Here is a 16,819-nt window from a genome sequence, read left to right as displayed (position 1 = left end):
TAGAATATTACATGATCTTGATGTTATTGTTATTAGCATAATATTAAACATAAGGTATGTAGAAACTCTGAAGTACTATAAAATGCAAATATAAGGTAATTAGAAATCTTAAACATTTTCTTTTTATTTTAATGTGTCTATATTTTAACCATAAACCATATGAAGTTGCTCTCATGATACATATAATAGAAGAAAAAGAGCTGCTTTTCTTTCAAGAATCTTTACATATAAAGTTGCCTGGCTTTGTTTTTTAATATTTTTAAAAGCATTGTTCAAATGATTAAGATACCTTTTTTTTCTTTCAGGTAGTCTAAACATATTTGCAAAAACCTGACTCTATGTAAGACTTTTTTATATAATGTATTTTTGGTGCTGAAGTATCAATTCAGTTAATTGATTAGTTATTAAAAATCAAATACCTGACCAATTTAATTAAATCAGTTATTTTAATATAAACTATTGATTGTCAACTTTCTGTGAACTATTTCACAGGGAAGAATATACTGTATATCATTTAGTCTTCTTTCTTTTTACTGCCATTGTGAAAATACAGCTCATTAAGCTATTACAGTGGGCTTCCCAGGTGGCTCAGTGGTTAAGAATCCACCTGCCAATGCAAGAGACGCAAGAGACATGGGTTTGATCCCTGGGTCAGGAAGATCCCCTGGAGAAGGAAATGGCAACTCACTCCAATATTCTTGCCTGGAAAATTCCAGGCAAGACAAGGGAACCTAGTGAGCTACAGCCTATAGCTTAGTCACTCAGTCTTGTCCAACTCTATGACCCCATGGACTGTAGCCCACCAGGCTCCTCTCTCCATGGGGATTTTCCAGGCAAGAATAATGGGTTGGGCAAGCTGCCTTGCCCTTCTACAGGGGATCTTCCCAAACCAGGGATTGAGCCCAGGTCTCCTGCATTGCAGGCTGATTCTTTACCGTCTGAGCCACCACGGAAACCCAAGAATCCTAGAGTAGGTATCAGGCCTACCTGATTCCCTGAGTTACCAGGGAAGCCTGGGCTACAGCCTTTGGGGTCACAAAGAGTTGGACATAACTGAGCACACACACACACAGCTACTACTATGGTGAGGAGGAGTAAATTATGTGTAACATAAAATTCACTGTTTTAACCCTGTTAAGTGTACAAGTCAGTGGCATTGAGTACATATACAGTGTTGTGCAACCATAGCCACTGTCCATTTCCAAAACTGTTTTGTCATCCCAAGCTGAAATTCTGTCCCAATTAAATACTTAACTCCCATTACCCTATCCCTACAGCCCCGTGAAAACGATCTCTATTAATTTGACTAATCTAGGGACCTCAATAAATGGAATCTTACACTGTCCTTAACTGTCTGGCTTATTCTACTTAGCATAACGTTTCAAGACTCATCCGTGTTATACAGCATGTGTCAGAATTTCATTCCTTTTTAAGACTGGATAATATTTCATTGTAGTCTGTATCTTTCTACTAGCTACTGCAGTTGAGAAAGAGTTGTGAGTTTCAGGTAGCATAAATAAGTTATTAATTCATAATGCGATCAAAAATTTAAGCATTATCATTTTTAAAAACATCAGTCCTATAAGTGAGCAGTGCTTTGTAGTATACACCAATGAAAGCTTTCTCTTGCTTTGTTGTTAAATGCAGCATTAGATATAACATAAGACATTAAGCCTTAAATTAACTCTAAAATATCTCGGTGCCAATCAATTTCTTCTTTTCTCTGTTACAGATCCAGACTTTACTTACCTAGGAGGTATTTTAAATCCCATCCCAGGTTTAGTATATTACCTCTTTTTTTTTTCTCGTGGCATCTTTGATTAGTCTTATTTTCCTTTGAACATCATTCATCTGTTCTTTCTAGATTGCCAGTTTGAGCTATCAGGAGCTGATGGAATAGTGCGTTCTAGTCAGGTAGAACAAGAGGAAAAAACAAAACCCGGCCAAGCAGTTGATTGCATATGGACGATTAAAGCTACTCCAAAAGCTAAGGTAGTATTAAGTACGCAGTCACTTCTGAGAATGATATAATAAGATGTGATTTGTACATTGTGTTATTTGGTTCATGCAGATACCTACTGGTTAGTTAAACTGATGTTGCAACTTTTTTTGAATTTTATTTCAGTCACATTATTGAACACCTAACATCGGCATTGTTGTAGTTAAATAAATTACAGTATAAACTTTAGGAATATTACACATACATTAATATTCTTATTTTAAGATTCTTAAAATCTGTGTATTCCTAACCAGACAATACAGTTATTGATCAGTGTGATCATAGATTCATAAACATCTTTATGAGGAGGTAAAACAGGCCATAAGAGGTTGAAGTGTCTTGTCAGAGATCTCAGTGTTGGTTATAACAGTGTCAAAACCAAAACACAAATTGTCTTAGTTCTTAGAACATTGAACATTAGAACTTAGAACATTGTCTTAGTTCTGTGTTCTTATCATGCTGTCCTCTGCTAATCATGTAGAATTTTTATTGGAAAGTACCACAGGGAAGGATGCTTTTATATAACTGACAGATTGAGACAGGTTCCTAACTACTACTGCTTTTTGCTTTTAATTTGTACTTCTGGGAATAGTAACAGTTAAAATTGTATTTATTGTATGTATAATGTAAAAAGAGGGAAAAAAAGAGTGAGGGTAAGAGAACAAACCTTTAAAGAATTAACAAAAATCAAATTTAAAGTTGCTGGTAATGTGATGGATTAGATAACCTGAAAACCTACCTGTTACAAAACACCAAGAAACATTAAATAATATATAATAGACATCCTTTTTAAAGCATAGATAAGCCCCCCAAAAGAAGATAATTCTTATTAACTAGAAGTGCAAGAACTATAAACCAGAGCAATAAGCTGAAAACTGCAATTGATGGTACAAATGCCAAATGCCCCTTGCTGATTTCAGTAACCTGTGACTACTCGGGTGAACGTGCCAGGAGCCTGATATTACCCACACGGAGACAAATAAAAGGCTTAGGGTTCATGTGGCCTTTGCGAGGTTCACCACATAAAGCTGGAACCCACAAAGGGAGATGATCACCATGAAATGGTAAAAAAAAAAAGTCTTCCATGAGCACAAGTTGTAACAAAAGAAGCTTATCTTTTGGGGCTCAGTCTCAGGATGGGGGTGAGGCTGAGGTCTCCCCTGACAGTTGATACCTAGAAACCTATCTTTATTAGTTTGGGGTGCAAATTTATGTTCCATGCTCAGCCCAGGAATCACTTAGCCCCAAAATGAACAAAATGGTCTTGGGCTTATTACACCTTTTGACTCATCTGGCACAGATAAATACAAATAGCCGTGTAGGCCACAAGATTGCCATAGATAAAACAATAGACCCCCGAATTAGACAGCGTGTAGGTGAACAACTCACCACAAGTTGAGTTAGCAGACATAACAGCAGGAAGTTTCTTAGATCCCCAAGATCTGAAGTGTTTTAAATAGCCAACAAGTAGGTATCAAAATATGAGAAAGAAAAATACCAAGTAAACTTTAAAAATAACCAAACAGATCTTCCTCAAGTAAGAAGTATAGTATTGAGAGATAGATTTGAGAAAATGACCCAGAAAGTATCTTGAGGATGGGAGACAGTGGTAATTTATTAAGAAAATTGTAAGAAATAACAAAAGGCATTGACATACAGTGATTCTCAAAGCAAGGGAAAAAAGTGTTAATTGACCCTGAGTTACAATCGGCATCACAGACAACACGAGTATCTCCACAACATCTAGAGAGAGAGGAGACTGCCTAGAAAGAATAACAAAGGAATAACCAATAGCAAAATAGAAGCCAGAAAGCAATAGAATAACATCTTCAAAGTGCTAAGGGAAAATATTAACCAGCAATCTGAAATTCAAACATTCCATGTCCAACTAAACTGTCATGCAAGAATGAGGGCAAAATTAAGGTATCTGGGGGCAAAAATACTCAAACCAAGTGCTACGGTTAAAATCCAAATGTATGTGTTTTAGGTTAACTACAGAAAATTTTTAAAATACAAAAACAGCAGAGAAATAGATACTAAAAGAGCTAGTATAACTATTAAAATTGAAATCAAGATGGTCACTAATTCATAAGGAAGATATATTTTAAATTTTATGTGTTAATATAGCCTCAAAATATACAAAACATGAATTGACAGTTGTCAAGGGAAAATTGTGACAAATCCACAATTATAATGTGTAATTTTTTTAACCTCTCAATTTAATCAAGCATGCAAAAAAAATTGTCAAGGCTTAGGTTTAAACATCACAGTGTGCCTAATGGAACATGGTGTCCTAACTCCCAACATTCAGAGATTTTACATTCTTTACAGGCATGCATGAAACATTTATGGAAACTGATCCATACACTGGATGGAAAAAGGAAGTCTGACATACACACCAGTGCTTGGTATCATACAGAGCATTCTCGGACAAAAGTACAATTAAATTAGCAACCAGAAACCAAAAGATAACTTTAAAACCCCATATGGTACTAGTAAAGTTGGATAGTTGCTTGTAGATCAGTGAAGTTAGAACACATCTTCGTACCATACATACACAAAAATAAACTCAAAATGGCTTAGAGACAAAACAAACTTTGAAACTCCTAGAAGAGAACATAGACAAGCATTCTCTGACATAAATTGTACCAGTGTTTTCTTAGGTCAGTCTCCCAAGGCAATATAATTAAGCAAATGGGACCTAATCAAACTTACAACCTTTTGCACAGCCAAGGAAACCATAAACAAAATGAAAAGACAAGCTACAGAATGGGAGAAAATATTTGCAAATAATGCACTAACAAGGGCTTAATTTCCAAAATATTCGAACAGCTCATACAACTCAGCAAAGAAACAACCCAAGCGAAAAATGGGTGGAAAACCTGTATAGACATTTCTCCAAAGAAAAAATATAGATGGCCTGTAGGCATGTGGAAAAGTGCTCAACATTGCTAATTACTAGAGAAATGCAGATAAAAACTACAATGAGGCACCACCTCACACTGGTCAGAATGGCCATCATTTAAAAGTCTACAAATAACATATACTAATAAGGGTGTGGAAAAAAGGGAACCCTCCTACACTGTTGGTGGGAATGTAAGTTGGTGTAACCACTACAGAAGAGTTTCCTCAAAAAACTAAAAATAGAACTACCATGTGATCCAGCAGCCCCACTCCTGGGCATATATCCAGATAAAACCGTAGTGGGTTCCTGTGTTCCTGCTGCTGCTGCTAAGTCACTTCAGTCGTGTCTGACTCTGTGTGACTCCACAGACGGCAGCCCACCAGGCTCCCCTGTCCCTGAGATTCTCCAGGCAAGAACACTGGCGTGGGTTGCCATTTCCTTCTCCAATGCATGAAAGTGAAAAGTGAAAGTGAAGTCGCTCAGTTGTGTCTGACCCTAAGCGACCCCGTGGACTGCAGCCCACCAGGCTCCTCTGTCCATGGGATTTTCCAGGCAAGAACACTGGAGTGGGTTGCCATTTCCTTCTCCAGTGCATGAAAGGGAAAAGTGAAAGTGAAGTCGCTCAGTCGTGTCTGACTCTTAGTGACTCCATGGACTGCAGCCCACCAGGCTCCTCCATCCATGGGATTTTCCAGGCAAGAGTACTGGAGTGGGGTGCCATTGCCTTCTCCCTCCTAGCAGCACTATTTACCTTAGCCAAAACATGGAAACAATGTAAATATCCATCAACAGTTGAAAGGATAAAGATGTGTGTTACATGTATGCAATAGAACACTACTTGGCCATAAAAAAGAACAAAATAATGCTATTTGCAGCAACATGAATGGAACTAGCTATTATCTTACTAAGTGAAGTAAATCAGAAAAAGAAAGATAAATACCATAGGATATACTTAACATGTGGAATATAAAATAATAAACAAACGAACCTGCCTGCAAAACAGAAACAGACTTACAGATGTGGAGAACAAACGTTTGATTGCCTAGGAGGAGGGACAGTGGGGCAGAGATGGGGTGGGAGTTGGGGGTCAACACATGCAAACTATTACATGTAGAATGGATAAACAACAGAGTCCTATTATATAACACAAGGAACTATATTCAATAGATATAGTTGAGTTAAACCATAATGGAAAGCAGTATCTTTAAAATGTGTATATCTACATATACACACATGCCTATATATGTGTGTAACTGAATGGTACAGCAGAAATTAACACTGTAAGTCAACTAAACTTCAATTTTTAAAAAATGTTTAGAAATAATGTATCATCTAGTAATTGATATGTCACAGAAGAAATTAGAATGAAAATTTGAACACATTCATTAAAAAAAATGTAGCAATAGTGAAAATACTACATATTGTAACTTGCAGGATATCCCTAAGTGTACTTTAGGGAATTTGTGATCATAAATACTAATTTTAGAAGAAGAAAAAGATTTCAATTTAATGAGCTGAAATTCAGCTAAAGAAGCTAAAAGAATAACTGAAGAATCCAAAGAAAGGATAATAATAGAAGAGCAGAGATAAATGAATTTCAAAATTTACAGAAAGGAAGACTCAACAAAACCAAAAGCTGGCCTTTTGTTTAAAAAATAATAGCAACAGGCATACTTCTGGCAAGAGTAATGTAGAAAAAAGACAATATTAGAAGTGGGAAAGGTCATTCACTCAACTACAGCTGAGATTTTTTTAAAAAGCATTGTAAGACAAACTATGAAGAATACTTGCTGAACAACAACAAAAAAGAATAGCATTTCCTCAATAAATTACAAAGGGAAAAAGAAAACCAGCAGGGGAGCGTACAGATTAAAAAAGTACAAGTCAAATGAGTTTGGATTCAAACAAACTACAAAAGGCAAGGAACATTAAGAGACAATTAGAAGTCTGAACACCAGAATTTGATACTAAGAAATTATTCATTTGTTTGGTTAATAATAGTATGAAGTTATTTTTTAACATCTTTAACCTTACATATGAAACTAATTACACATTAAATGATATCTCTAGAATTTGTCTCAGAATAATATGTGAGAGGCAGAAGTGAAAGTATGAAGGGTGTGAATGTGAAAGTTGCTTAGTCACGTCCGACTGTGCGACCCCATGGATTATACAGTCCATGGAATTCTCCAGGCCAGAATACTGGAGTGGGTAACCTTTCCCTTCTCCAGGGGATCTTCCCAACCCAGGGATCGAACCCAGGTCCCCCGCATTGCAGGCAGATTCTTTACCAACTGAGCTATCAGGGAAGATAAAGCTAAAGTTAGGGAATGGGTAAAATGAGTTTATGATACTATTTTGTCTGCTTTTGTACATTTGAAATTTTCCATAATCGAAATACTTTAGATTGTTCTTTGCTAATACATTTGTGAACAGTCTAAGTGAACAATTTACTAAATATATAATGTATGTGTATATGTACATGTTTACATACGTATAATTTATTAAAGCCAAAGAAGTAGAAAACCTAAATAAACTCTTAACAAATTGACAAAACTCATTTTGTATTAGATTGGTACAAAAGTAATTGTGGCTTTGCATTGTTGAACTTTGCCATTTGATATTGGAGTACATTCTTAAATAAATGTTGTATTATAATCATTTTAATATGCATTTCTCACTTTATTTTTTGCTAATGACTTTATTACTTGCTGTTTATATTTATTTTAGACTATAGAAATGATATTAGACAAAAAGCATTTTTGAGCGATTTTCTTATTTGAGTTCAAAATGGGTCAAAAAAGCAGCAGAGACAATTCTCAACATCAGCAGTGCATCTGGCCCAGGAACTACTAATGAGTGTACAGTGCAGTGGTGGTTCAGGAAGTTTCACAAAGGAGATGAGAGCCTTGAAGATGACCGTAGTGGCTGGCCATCAGAAGTTGATAATGACCAGTTGAGAGCCATCATCGAAGCTGATCCTCTTAGAACTACACAAGAAGTTGCCCAAGAACTCAACATCAACCATTCTCTGGTCATTTGGCATTTGAAGCAAATTAGAAAGGTGGAAAAGCTTGATAAGTTGATAGCTCACGCTGCTGCTGCTGCTAAGTCGCTTCAGTCGTGTCTGACTCTGTGCGACCCCATAGATGACAGCCCACCAGGCTCCCCCGTCCCTGGGATTCTCCAGGCAAGAACACTGGAGTGGGTCGCCATTTCCTTCTCCAGTGCATGAAAGGGAAAAGTGAAAGTGAAGTCGCTCAGTCGTGTCCGACTCTGTGCAACCCCATGGACTGCAGCCTACCAGGCTCCTCCGTCCATGGGATTTTCCAGGCAAGAGTACTGGAGTAGGGTGCCACTAACCACAAATCAAAAGAATTGTTGTTTTCTCTTCTTGTACTCAACAACAGCAGCCATTTCTCAGTTGGATTGTATATGACAACCAGCAAGGACCAGCTCAGTGATTGGACCAAGAAGAAGCTCCAAAGTACTTCCCAAAGTTAAACTTGCACCCAAAAAAGGTCATGGTCACTGTTTGGTGGTCTGCTGCCAGTCTGATCCACACAGCTTTCTGAATCCTGGCAAAAGCAATCCATCTGAGAAGTATGCTCAGCAAGGCAATGAGATGCACCGAAAACTTCAACGCCTGCAGCTGGCCTTGGTCAACAGAATGGGTCAATTCTAATATATAGTGGAACTACATGTAATCTTATTCTTTATTTTCCAAGTCTACTGTAAATGTGTTATCATACTTTCATAATGTAAAAACATAAAAATTTTATAAAAATGAGCCTCATTTTTCTCCATAATATCTGATTCTGACTACATGTTGCACACGTGCTTCAGAAGTAGAATGAATCAGAGGTTTTGCCTCATCCAGCATATTCACCTGACCTCTAGCCAATGGACTGCCACTTTTTCAAGCATCTTGACAACTTTTTGCAGGGAAAACACTTCCATAACCAGCAGCATGCAGAAAATGCTTTCTTAGAGTTTGTTGAATCCTGCAGCATGGATTTTTATGCTACAGAAATAAACAAACTTGTATCTTGTTGTCAAAAATGTGTTGATTGTAATGGTTCCTATTTTGTCTAACAAAAATATGTTTATATCTAGTTATAATGATTTAAAATTCACATTCCAAAAATGCAATTACTTTTGTACCAAGCTAACACTTAAAACCAGTCCATTCTGAAGGAGATCAGCCCTGGGATTTCTTTGGAAGCAATGATGCTAAAGCTGAAACTCCAGTACTCTGGCCACCTCATGCGAAGAGTTGACTCATTGGAAAAGACTCTGATGCTGGGCGGGATTGGGGACAGGAGGAGAAGGGGACCACAGAGGATGAGATGGCTGGATGGCATCACTGACTCGATGGACGTGAGTCTGAGTGAACTCCGGGAGTTGGTGATGGACAGGGAGGCCTGGCGTGCTGCGATTCATGGGGTCGCAAAGAGTCGGACACAACTGGGTGACTGATCTGATCTGATCTGAATACTTAAAATATGATAACAGAAAAACTGGCCAAATTAGATTTTACCAAATATTTAAGGAACATGTTATATAAACTGTTTTAGAAAACTGAAGAAGAACTTTCCCCAGCCTGTTTTATCAAAACTAGATAGATAGCATGAGAGAATTTTAAAACAGAGACTTATTTGTAAAATGAAGGAGAAAGAAAAAGACCCAAAAGACTAAGTAGCAACAAAATAAACCTAACAAGTATTTTTTTAGAAAACTTGACCAAAGATGGGCTTATCTTTGACATTTGTGGACAGCTTACTGTGAGAAAATAGAAATTCAAATGATATGGTTTACCATATTGACACATTAAAGGAGATAAATCCACATATATCAATAGATGCAAAAAATCAATAAAACTTAAAATCTATTGATAAATGAAAATCAGTAATTCCAACATAGGATATATCTTCAGCATGATGAAAAATATCTTCTAAAATCCTATAGCAAACATCATAATGGTGAAACCTTAAAATCATTTTCTTTAAGCTTATGTCTATTGCCAGTACTTGATTTGGTGGTGGTCAGTGCAACAAATGAATGCAGTGACGGATTTTATTTTCTTGTCCTCCAAAAGCACTGTGGATGCTGACTGCAGCCATGAAATTAAAACATGCTTGCTCCTTGGAAGGAAAGCTATAACACAGCTAAAAAAGCAGAGACACCACTCTGCCAACAAAGGTCCATATAGTCAAAGCTATGATTTTTCCACTAGTCATGTACAGATGTGAGAGTTGAACCATAAAGAAGGCTGAGGACAAAGAATTGATGCTTTCAAATTGTGGTGCTGGAAAAGACTTGAGAATCCCTTGGACTGCAGGGAGATGATACCAGTCAATCCTAAAGAAAGTCAACCTTGAATATTCATTGGACGGACTGATGCTGAAGCTCCAATACTTTGGCCACCTGATATGAAGAGCCAGCTCTTTGGAAAAGCTTCAGATGCTGGGGAAGATTGAAGCCAAAAGGAGAAGGGGCAGCAGAGGGTGAGATGCATCACAGACTCAATGGACGTGATTTTGAGCAAACTCTGAGATAGTGAAGGACAGCGGAGCCTGGTGTGCTATAGGCCATGGGATCACGAAGAGTCGGACATGACTTAGCGACTGAACAACAATGTGACAAGAGAAAAAAAGTTCATCAATTATAAAAATAAATTGCTTTCCAAAAGTAATTTGAAAATAAAACACAAAATCATACCAGGAAGTAATTTTTCAAATTATACTGAAATACAGAAAAGAAGACCTACAGAAATGGGGGAAATCAGAGAGACATACACCATTTTCATGTATGAGAAGATGGAAATGTTTATTCCCAAATTAATCAATTTAAAATTACAAGCCAAATCCCCATAGGGCTTTCTGGGGGAACTTAGCAAGCTAATTCTGACATTCACATAAAGAGGACAGGGTCCAGAAGAACCATGACAATTTTGAATAAAAAGTGAGAGTACTTACCCTTTGAGATGATACTGTGGTGGTTGAATGGAATGCATTTATCACTGGGGTATGCAAACTGATAAAACTGAATAAAGTATCAAAACATAGGACCTCATATGTATGGAAGCTTAGTATATAATATTATAGCATGCTAGATCAAAAGGAAACAATAATTGATGTTACAACAATTGACTATTGATGTGAGATAACCTGTTTTGCACTTGGCATAAATGTTATAACTAAAACTTTTAGAAGAAAATACAGGAGTATAGTTCTGTAACCTTTGGCTGGGAAACAATTTATTAAAAACAGAAGACACAAAGTACAAGCCATAAAGGTAAAATTTATCAGTTTTATTCCCTTAAAATAAGTGACTTCTAGAACCAGCCAAGATATTATAATCCTACTGTAGCTTATGGCTCTTATTATAACTAAAAACTAGATAGAGTACAGAAAGCAATTGCATGAGGATTCTGAAAAGTAACCATTAGAAAGTGGGTTGGAAGGGAAGTATTCAAAACTTGAATACTAACACCCCCTTTTGGGGTTAGTATTCAACTAACCCAAACAACAAACTACTGTAGTTTGTTGTGGGTTTATTCTTTCTCTCTGTAGAACTGACAGCAGGCATAGACACAGAAAGTTTGCTAGCCAGAACACTGAGAGAGGGGCCCCTACAAACTGCATGGGGCTTCCCTGGTTGATTTGTTTTTCCCCTTACTAACTCTGCCCAAGGTTAGCACCAGTCACAGCAGCTATAGTAGCAACTAAAACCCCAAGAGAAACCCCTTGTCCTAACTGGTGCAGAATTTAGGAGAAGATATGGTGATGTATGGAGGAAATTCCCATTGTTTTTGGTTTTTTTCCTCTTTGTGCTTAGTCACTCAGAACTCACAGCAAATCAGGAGACTAAAAACTGAGGAAATTTTATCTTTCTAGCCAGCAGAGGAACTGGGAAGAGGGAACCAGGTTTTCCAGAGAATGAGAAGGAAACCTTGGAGAGCAGGGAGCTAGAGAAAGGAAGGTACTAATTCTGGCTTAGCCCTGAGCTACATATGCACACAACAGGCCCGCAGAAACACGGCAAAGGTATTGAGGACCACAGTGCATTATAAACACTGCCCAGGTGCCTGAGCAGGGTATGCTTTGGGCAAGTCTGCGTGGCATAGCAAAGGCCTTGACAACTGAACCAGCACATGGAACTCACACCCAGACAAAGAGGCAGTACATGCAGCCTGAACCGCACTGAGTAGGCGTCCTGAAAAGCAACAGAACTCAACATTTTCCACAGATTTTTAAGGACCCAGAGTCTCAATATTATATTCAAAATGTCAAGGATATAATTTTTTAATTACAATATAAAGAACCAGGGAAATGTGATTATTTCTGAAAGGGGAATACAGGAGATCCCAACCCTAACAGTAGTCAGATGATAATTATCAAAGATTTTACATCAATAATGTAACCATGTTCCATGAGATAAAGGCAAACATTCCTGAAATGAGTGAAAAGATAGAACTTAGCAGAGAAATAGAAACTATAAAAAAGAACCAAGTGAAAATTTTAGAACTGAAGAAATACATCTTAAATTTTTGAAGAAATTATTCAGTGTGTGGGCCAATATAAGAATGAAGGAAAGGCAGTAGACTTCAAGAAGATTCAGTAGAAACTACCTAATCTGAAGAATTGAGAAAAAAGATTGAAAATAAATTATGCAAAAGCTTTAGGAACCTGTGGGGACAATTTCAAAAGATGTAAAATTCATGTAACTTAAGTACCTGAAGAAGAGGAAAAGATGTTACAGAAAAAACATTTGAAGAAATAATTGCAAAAAATTTGGTGAAGGACATCAATTTATAGATTCGAGAAGCATAGCAAACACTAAACAGGATAAAAACAAAATACAAAGCCTACTCAAATCAAATTTCTTGAAACCAAAGGTTGAAAGCTTTGAGATCTGAGAGAAATTATGCATTATATAAGGGAATGACAATTTGAATATTCAGACTATGGATTTCTCTGCAGAAATTATCAAACCCAAAGACTGTGTATCAAAACCTTTAAATGCTGAAATAAAGAACTATAAAATTCAGAATTTTATATCCAGCAGAAATATCTTTTCAGAAATGAGGGCAAACGAAGACAGAGCCACGGCAAAGACAAAGAATTCATTGCCTGCTCTTGCTGTTGCTGTGAAGTCCCTTCAGTTGTGTCCGACTCTTTGCGACCCCATAGCAGACATGCTATAAAAGAAATGCTAAAGGAAGTTCTTTAGATAAAAGAGAAATGGCACTAGAATGAATCTTCAAATATCATGAATGAAAGTGGGGAATATGGTAAATAATTATGGTAAATGTAAAAATATGGTGTACAGAAATGGTAAATAATCTGATATAAACCATTTTACCAATATCAGGAACAAAAGAAAGGATATCATTATAGACCCTCCATTAAAACAGTGGACCTTTCTGTGCCCAAATCAAATGTCTCAAATGAAATGACAAATTCCTTAAAAGCCTCAAGCTGCCCAAACACATCTAAGAAGAAATATGTAATCTGTATGACTATATATTTGTAATGAATTCACAGTTTAAAACCTTCTTACAAAGAAATCTCCTAAATGGATACACAAATTATATCAGATATTTAAAGAAGAAATGATGCTGATTCTTCTTAGTCTCTTCCAGGAAGTAAAAAAAGAGGAACACTTCTAAACTCTTAAGCATCACACTGAAACCACCAAAGACATTATATGAAAACTACTGACCAGTATTCCCCCTATGATGTTTTGCTTGATAATAGGAAATACATATATTTGGTGTTCATCCCCATTTCTGGCACAGAGCTCACAAAACCCTTGAAATTTCCTGAATGGTAAGAGCAATGAGAGCATCTTATGTTAACGATATTTAGTCTCTTGTTCTCAGTTTCTGAAAATGTTTCAGAGCCTTTATAAACCTGAAGTGGGTGTGTTGTTATTAATAACAAGCTCCTTTCAACCACAAGTGAGTTTATGTTAACGAGGTGACTTCTGGAAATCCATTGAATATGGAAGCTCATTACCAGGTAGCCGGTAATCTTGTAAATAAACTGATGTTCTAAGTCCTGTAAGCCACTTGATTAAATTAAATTAAACTTAAATTTAAACTATTAAACACTCTATTAAACTAAATTAAAGGAATACAAAAATTAATGCTTTTGAACAGTGATGTTGGAGAAGACTCTTGAGAGTCCCTTGGACTGCAAGAAGATCAAACCAGTCAACCCTAGAGAAAATCAATCCTGAATATTTCTTTTAGAAAGGCTTATGCTGAAGCTGAAGCTCCAATACTCTGGCCACCTGATACGAAGAGCCAATTCATTAGAAAAGACCCTGATGCTGGGAAAGATTGAAGGCAGGAAGAGAAGGGGACAACAGAGGACAAGATGGTTGAATGGCATCACTGACTCAGTGGATGAGAGTTTGAGCAAGCTCCAGGAGATGGTGAAGGACAGGGAAGCCTGGCGTGCTGCAGTCCATGGGGTCACAAAGAGTCAGACACAACTGAGCAACTGAACAACAAGAATGAGACCTTAGGAAACTCAGACTTGCAGTGAGTCAGAATCACGTGACAGCCTGACCTTGTGTTTGGCCTCTGAAGTGGAGGCCATTCCCCTGGGAGTAAGCCTTTAACCTTTGGAATCTGATGCTGTCTCTGGATAGGTGGAGTCATCACTGGATTGAATTGTAGGACACCTAACTGATATTTGAGGATTGCTGTTGGCAACCCACTCCAGTACTCTTGCCTGGAAAATCCCATGGACGGAGGAGCCTGGTAGGCTGCAGTCCATGGGGTCACTAAGAGTCGGACACAACTGAGCGACTTCACTTTCACTGTTCACTTCCATGCATTGGAGAAGGAAATGGCAACCCACTCCAGTGTTGTTGCCTGGAGAATCCCAGGGACGGGGGTAACCCCAGTGGGCTGCCGTCCATGGGGTCACACAGTCGGACATGACTGAAGTGACTTAGCAGCAGCAGCAATTGTAGTGGGGGTATGCAGAGGGAAGACCCACATGTTGGAATTGGCATCGTAATTGTTACTCCAGAGAATAGATACAAAAATCCCTAACAAAGTATTGGCCAGTCTAAATCAGCAATATATTAAAAAGTATAATATGTTGAAAAACTACAACCAAGTGTGGTTAATCCCAGGAATGCAAGGCTGATTCACATTTGAAAAATCAGTATGATTCAATATGTAAAGAAAGAATGCTACATGATTATCTCAGTTTGTTAAAAGAATCAACACCCATTCATGATGAAAATATCAGAAAATTAAAAAGAGTGGAACTTCTATAACCTGATAAAGGATGTCTACCAAAATGTACAGCTGACACCTTACTGAATGCTTTTTCCCCTCAAAATTAGCAACAAGATAACTGCCACTGAACACCATACTGGAAGTTGTAGACAGTGAAACGTGGCAAAAAAAACTATTTTTCCAGATGACATAATTATCTATGTAAAAAATTAACATGAAATATACCCTCAAAAAACTGGAATAAAGAAGTCAGTGTAGCAAGGTTGGATAAAAGGCCGATAGATAAATATCAGTTGTATTGTTTTATATGTAGTTGATACTTGAATAAGATGTGTTTGAACTGCACTGATCCATTTGCACAGAGACTTTTTTTTTAAGGATAAATACCTACTACTACACCATCAATGGTTGGTTGAATCCACAAATGTAGAACTGTGGGATGACTGTGAAGTTATACATGGATTTTTGACTGCAAGGAGGGTCCGCGCCTCTACGTCCCATGTTGATCAAGGGTCACTTGTATTGTCTGATTCAATATTTGAAGAATGAGCAATTGGAGTTCAAAATTAAGAAAGCAGCAATACCATTTAAAGTAGCCCTTGCCTCCCCCACCCAAAAAAAAAAAACAAACACAGCCTCTATAAACTTCAGAACCCCGATAAAAAGTTCAAAGACCTGAATAAATATGTGTTTTCATTCCAATCCCAAAGGCAATCCCAAAGAATGTTCATACTACCATACAATTACACTCATTTCTCATGCTAGCAAGGTGATGCTCAAAATCCTTCAAGCTAGGCTTCAGCAGTACATGAACTGGAAACTTCCATATGTACAAGCTGGATTTAGAAAAGGCAGAGGAACCAGAGATCAAATTGCCAACATCCGTTGGATCATAGAAAAAGCAAGGGAATTCTAACAAAACATCTGCTTCATTGACTACACTAAAGACTTTGTGTGGATCACAACAAACTGGAAAATTCTTCAAGTGATGGGAATACCAGACCCCCTTACCTGACTCCTGAGAAACCTGATTGCAGGACAAGAAGCAGCACTTAGAACCAAATGTGGAATAACAGACGTTCCAAATTGGAAAAGGAGTACTTCAAGGCTGTATATTGTCACCCTGTCTGTTTAACTCCTATGGAGAGTACATCATGCAAAATCCTGGACTGGATGAGTTATAAGCTGAAATTAAGATTGCTGGGAGAATTATCAACAACCTCAGATATGCAAATGATACTACTGTAGTGGTCGAAAGTGAAGGGGAACTAAAGAGCCTCTTGATGAGGGTGAGGAGAGTGGAAACGCTGGTTTAAAATTCAACATTCAAAAAACTAAGATCATGGCATCCGGTCCCATCACTTCATGGTAAATAGATGGGGAAGAAGTGGAAACACTGACATTTTATTTTCTTGGACTCCAGAATCACTGTGGATGGTGACTGAAGCCACGAAATTAAAAGACAACTTGCTCTTTGAAAGAAAAGTATGACAAACCTAAACAGCATATTAAAAAGCAGAGACGTCACTTTGCTGACACAGGTCTGCATAGTCAAAGCTATGGTTTTTCCAGTAGTCATGTACAGATGTGAAAGTTGAACCATAAAGAAGGCTGAATGCTGAAGAATTGATGGTTTTGAACTGTGGTGCTG

General features: G+C 37.4%; 1 protein-coding gene across 6 annotated transcripts in view; it reads left to right on the top strand.

Annotated features, from left to right (window-relative positions):
* Positions 1 to 16,819, top strand: part of NETO2 (neuropilin and tolloid like 2) — a 70,792-nt gene that overhangs the window by 20,298 nt on the left and 33,675 nt on the right. For 5 of the 6 annotated variants that reach the window (XM_055552732.1, XM_055552735.1, XM_055552734.1 and 2 more), the window contains exons 5-6: positions 1,733 to 1,777; positions 1,865 to 1,992. In XM_055552732.1, coding sequence (XP_055408707.1) covers positions 1,733 to 1,777; positions 1,865 to 1,992 — 173 coding nt within the window. The remainder of the gene's footprint in view (positions 1 to 1,732; positions 1,778 to 1,864; positions 1,993 to 16,819) is intronic. The other variant, XM_055552733.1, reaches the window with a different exon arrangement.

This window comes from Bubalus kerabau, chromosome 17 (assembly GCF_029407905.1).
Source record: "Bubalus kerabau isolate K-KA32 ecotype Philippines breed swamp buffalo chromosome 17, PCC_UOA_SB_1v2, whole genome shotgun sequence".
Lineage (NCBI taxonomy): Eukaryota > Metazoa > Chordata > Mammalia > Artiodactyla > Bovidae > Bubalus > Bubalus kerabau.
Note: the sequence above shows the minus strand (reverse complement) of the source record. Positions and strands in the feature narration are given on the sequence as shown.